Here is a 4,883-nt window from a genome sequence, read left to right on the forward strand (position 1 = left end):
ATAATAATAATACCTGTGTCTTCTTTTCTTTCTTTTCTTGTTGATTGATGATGATGAGAACTTTGCGTCACCTGAGGAGCTCAAATCTGAATCTGTCAGGAATAAGAGTTAAAACCTTCAGCCATGCCATTAATAATAATAAAATGAAACAGAACGTTTGATGGAATTTTAGACATGATAGGAAAAAAATACAGCTCTTTCATTAAGGTGTTTTTTATGTTAATTTTGAAAAATTCGTTTTTAAATTGTGAAAAACAGTAAAAAAGTAATTAAATTACTTTTTAGAGGATTGGAATTTGTTTTGTTGCATTTCTTTTAATTTAATTAATTGATTTTATTTCAAATGTCTTAACCATCGATATATTTATATCTATTATATTTTTTTAATTTTGACAAAAACACTCTGACCCGGAGGGGTTAAATTAAATTAAAGTTTCCAGTCCTCATATTATTTATTTGAATCTCTCACCGGAGCTGGCCCCGGAGTGTTGCGCCTCCATCTGCGGCTCCCGGTGCGCCGCTCCGTGCAGCGGCTGCAGGTGCGCAGTTTGCGCCTCCGACAGGACCTCCAGGAACGCGGGCTGTCCGTAGAACGGGTGGATCCCATCCGGACTAAGTAAACCCATCCCGACTCCTATCCCGCCGTGTCCGAGGGCCGTGAGGATGTGCGCCCTGGGCGGCAGGGCCTCCAGGGGTCTCCTCGGCGGGGCCGCCGGCGGCTCCTTGTTGAGGCCGAGCAGCTCCTGGATCCCGAAGCCCGTGCGGCGCTGCGCGGCGGGACCCGTCTTCCAGGCCGGAGGTTTCCCGCCGCTTTTCTGTTTGTTCTCATCGTCTGAAAACACGAGTCCTTCTTTTCCCGTCATGGTGGTGGGATGAGGCAGACTAACAGTGATGTCTCCTTATCTCTGCTGCGCTTTTTTAATCTGACAGGCAACAGGCGGGAACCAATCAGAGGCCAGGGACCGCGCGTTTCTGACACATGAAGCTTGTGGAGGAAACATCATGACAGCTAACAGAAAAACATCAACAAGCTCAGAAACAGTGAATTTTATTCATTAAAATTCTCCACTAATGAGTAAAAATCAGCTTAACAGACCTGTTACACAAACTACAGAATCTTTTCTGTATAAAAAAAGACTAAAAAAGAGCCCCTAGTTGCTGATCATCTAAATAAAGTTGAAAACATTAAACAAATCGAATAAATATCAAAATTTGCTTTAGCAAAATTAATACAAAAACAATATATTAAGTCAACAACAGCAAATAATTAAAAAAGGGTAAGATCAACTTGAATTTTAGGCTTTTATTTTGATACCAATACCCTTAATAAAACGTTTTTTCATTCTAACCGCAAATAGAATAAAAATGCAGCCGACATCAGTGAATCGATCACAAATCGATTATTGGTTTTATTTTATTTTTTTTTGACCCAACGTCCAAAAAAACTCCTGCTTCTCTCATTTGCATATTCTAATTAGGTTTGTCCACAAAAAAAAGAGAGAGAAAGAGAAAAAAGAAAAAACAAAAACGCTTTTGTYTTAGTGAGCAGTCTGTGCGTCTGTTAATCGGGTTTTATCGTTAATATTAGGCTATTATTCTTCCAGGGGGGTCACACAGTAAAGATGGCCCAGTTTGGGGTTATTTAGGACACATCAGGGTGGCAGTTAAACACGAGACGAACACCAAACCAGAGCACAATAGCAGCAGATTGACCCCCATCTTTAGGTTTAAGTTTAAATCTGTGTTTCTGTGTTGTTTTTTTTAATCAAAGAGTGAGGCTTCCATGAGTTAATCTGATTTGGAAAGTGAGAGCCAGAGCAGAGAAGTTTAGGAAGTCATCCCGAAAATAAACTCAGCTCAAACCTGGACACAAAGTGAAAGATGCTCCCTTCCTCTGTCCTCTAATCTCCTCTAATCAGCCATTATTCAATTAGGGCGCGTGAAGTCTCAGCGGTGCGGAGATCATTGGCGGCACGCTTTGGACATCTGGACGCACAATCGGGACACAGGGGACACTTTATGGAGATGAGGGGACGCGCAGTAGAACATCTTGTGTGGCGATGAATAAATAAATAACAAGGCCGCTCCCGTGGGACTGTTGGGTGTCTCCTCTCCCCCACCCCCAGGCAGACTGCCACACTTTGACCGTCAGTCGTCAGCAGGTCTCATGTCGTTTATAGCAGGTTTGAAATTTAAAAAAGGTCTTTAATGTCACTGTTTTATACACACAACCACTGAAAATGTCTGAAATAAAACCGTCATTATAGAGAAATTTCATTGGGTCGATTGGAGGAATCAGCAGCTGCTAATGAGGTTTTCTCTTCAGGACTTCCATTAATATTTCCTCAGGGATCAGAGTGAAGAGAAACCACTTTCACTTCTGAAACGTTTCGTCTCTCCTCCAAGAGACTTCTTCATTCTGATGAGTTTCAGGTGAACTCAGCCTTATAAGCACTGCCTCCACCTGGACAAACAGGTTAGTCACATGCAAAAGMGGATCATCGTCTAACAATAGGCTTGATTAGCTCTATTGTTCATAGAGGGTCATGTGCTCCATCACCTGACTATCATTGGGGCCCTGATTCTCACCTTTTGCTTACAGGGAGCTGAGTCATACTTGCAATAACAGCGTTATAGGAGGACAACTGGACACGAAGGCCTCCACCTCTGTTTAATGGTGGACGGTYTTTCTTCACAAAGATGGCTTCCTTTACTCCTCTCTCAAACCAACGTTCCTCTCTATCAAKGATGAGAACATCTTCATCCCTGAAAGAGTGACCGCTGGCCTGTAGATGAGTGTAAACTGCAGAGTCCTGACCTGATGATGTAGCTCGTCTGTGCTGGTTCATTCTTTTGAACAGTGGCTGTTTTGTTTCCCCAATGTATAACTGATCACAGTCCTCCTGACACTTAACATATACTCCCAGCAAAAACAGAGTAATATAGTAAATGCTGTTTCCCTCTCAGAGAGCTCTCATAAATCGATGTGGTTGTCTTGTTTCAATATCTGGTGTGTAATAAATTCACTTCAAACTATTTTTAACTTCCAGAACAATTTTCTCAGTTTAGCTGTTTTCAGACAAACAAACTCGGCGAGATCAAAGGTGAGCCAAAGATGGAAATCCTGATCTCTACGCTAACCAGGATGATGTCATCATCCTGCGACAAACGTCAAAGCAAGCCGCTGCTAACGCTGATGATGGTAAATCTAAATTCAAAATGTGTTAATTAGAAACAATAAAGATGCTACCTGTGGTCCAGCAGTTTGAAGTGCAGCTCGGATATCGAACTGCAAGTTTGATGTCTTGTAGGGAAGCATTAGCAGCATTAGCAGCATTAGCAGCATTAGCAGCATCAGCGATTGCTTTTGTCTCAGGATAATGATGTCATAACAAGAGTCAATCACCTGAAATAACTTAAACTTCAAAATTTAGCCAGATGTACATATTTAGATTTAGGATTTAGTATTTACATATATTATTTAACATTTAAATTTAACATTTTGTACAAAATAGCAACATGTAAGAACAATGAAATAACAATAAAATGTTAATGAAAACCTTTTAGGATCAGAAAGTGAGCTAAATAACAACGTGTTAGTGACATTTCTCAACATTTTATTTTACACTTGGTGCCCCATAATGTCCTAAACTCTGGTTATGAATCTAACCTGCATTGGTTTTCTTCGGTCCCATCTTTTTCTTTGTTAGAAGCTCCAGAAATGGCTCCTCTAATCAAGCTAATTGCCATTTATTTCCCAGAACTCTATGTTTAGGAAGTGGAGCTGAGTCACCAAACAGCCATTGATCAAAACATCCTACCAAGGGTGAAGAAACAAAAAGCTCCCACAGTCCAAACAATGTGCCATCGGTTTATTCTCCAGCTACAAAGCATTAATTAGGGCAATAACTTCATGCTGTCGTTCTACAGTCCTCATTTCTTCTGTTGGTTCTCTGAAGTTTGTTAGGAACTTGAACTCTGCTGCTTGTGCAGATGTGTTGTTGCAATAATGAGATAAGCCCCTTCTCTCCAACACCCAAACTTTCTTGACAAAAATAATATTCCTCATTGTGGTAGCTCCTAACAAGACATAATTACTCGGACCTGTTTCTCATCTAATTAGCACATTTCCATGCAGATAGGGACAGGCAGTTATGCAGGAGAGGTGAAGTGACAAGGACAGCGGTGGCAACATAAAAAAAGGGAGGGGGGGGGGTGCATGGTTTCAACGTAATTAGGTGAGACAATGCCCCTGACTGTTTGGAGCTATGGCAGCGGATAAGAGTTGGGGCCAAGTCGGCGAGCGGATGCCCCGTGAGGTCCATCTCCCCAAAACCCTAATAAGCCCCTAATTGTCTGTCCTTGTTTTACATGGGCAGCAGCAGCAGACAGAAGGACAGCCTGATCTCCCGCAGAGAGTGCGGTCTCAGATGAGAAGAAGGTATTTTTGTGGGGGACATTAATTGTTTGGACCCCAAATTTTAGTCAGGGTGCTAACATCCTGCAGAAACTGTGGGTCTGGACTTTTAAAGTTTTTAATGCAAATTTATTCCCTCATAAGTGCACAAGCGGGCAGGTTTAATGAAACTCTCAGAAAATAATTGATGGATGCACATCCATAACATTTTAACCCAATTAAAGATGGCTGCCACAACACAAAAATGGCGGCAATTCAGCCAATATTACAGATGTTGGGCTTAGGTTTGTAGTGCTAGTAGATGAAAGACATCTGCAGTATGCTAACCAAAAGGTTAGGTTCACTAAYCACTAATCTTTTAACACAAAACCGCTAAACGGACAGAATAATTTTGGAAGCTAATGCTAATTGCTAAGACGACTATCAATCCGCTGTCACACGTCGTCATCTCCATCCAGTTGAAAAC

At 41.5% G+C, this 4,883-nt stretch overlaps 1 protein-coding gene across 1 annotated transcript in view; it reads right to left on the bottom strand.

The window, feature by feature from the left end:
• Nucleotides 1-1,104, bottom strand: part of LOC106516930 (visual system homeobox 2) — a gene marked incomplete in the record, with an annotated part of 5,422 nt that extends 4,318 nt beyond the window's left edge. Inside the window, 2 exon segments of the mRNA XM_014007546.1 lie at nt 14-92; nt 470-1,104. Coding sequence (XP_013863000.1) covers nt 14-92; nt 470-863 — 473 coding nt within the window.
• Nucleotides 1,105-4,883: the final 3,779 nt, after the last annotated feature.

Source organism: Austrofundulus limnaeus, unplaced genomic scaffold (genome assembly GCF_001266775.1).
Source record: "Austrofundulus limnaeus strain Quisiro unplaced genomic scaffold, Austrofundulus_limnaeus-1.0 Scaffold42, whole genome shotgun sequence".
Classification (NCBI taxonomy): Eukaryota; Metazoa; Chordata; class Actinopteri; order Cyprinodontiformes; family Rivulidae; genus Austrofundulus; species Austrofundulus limnaeus.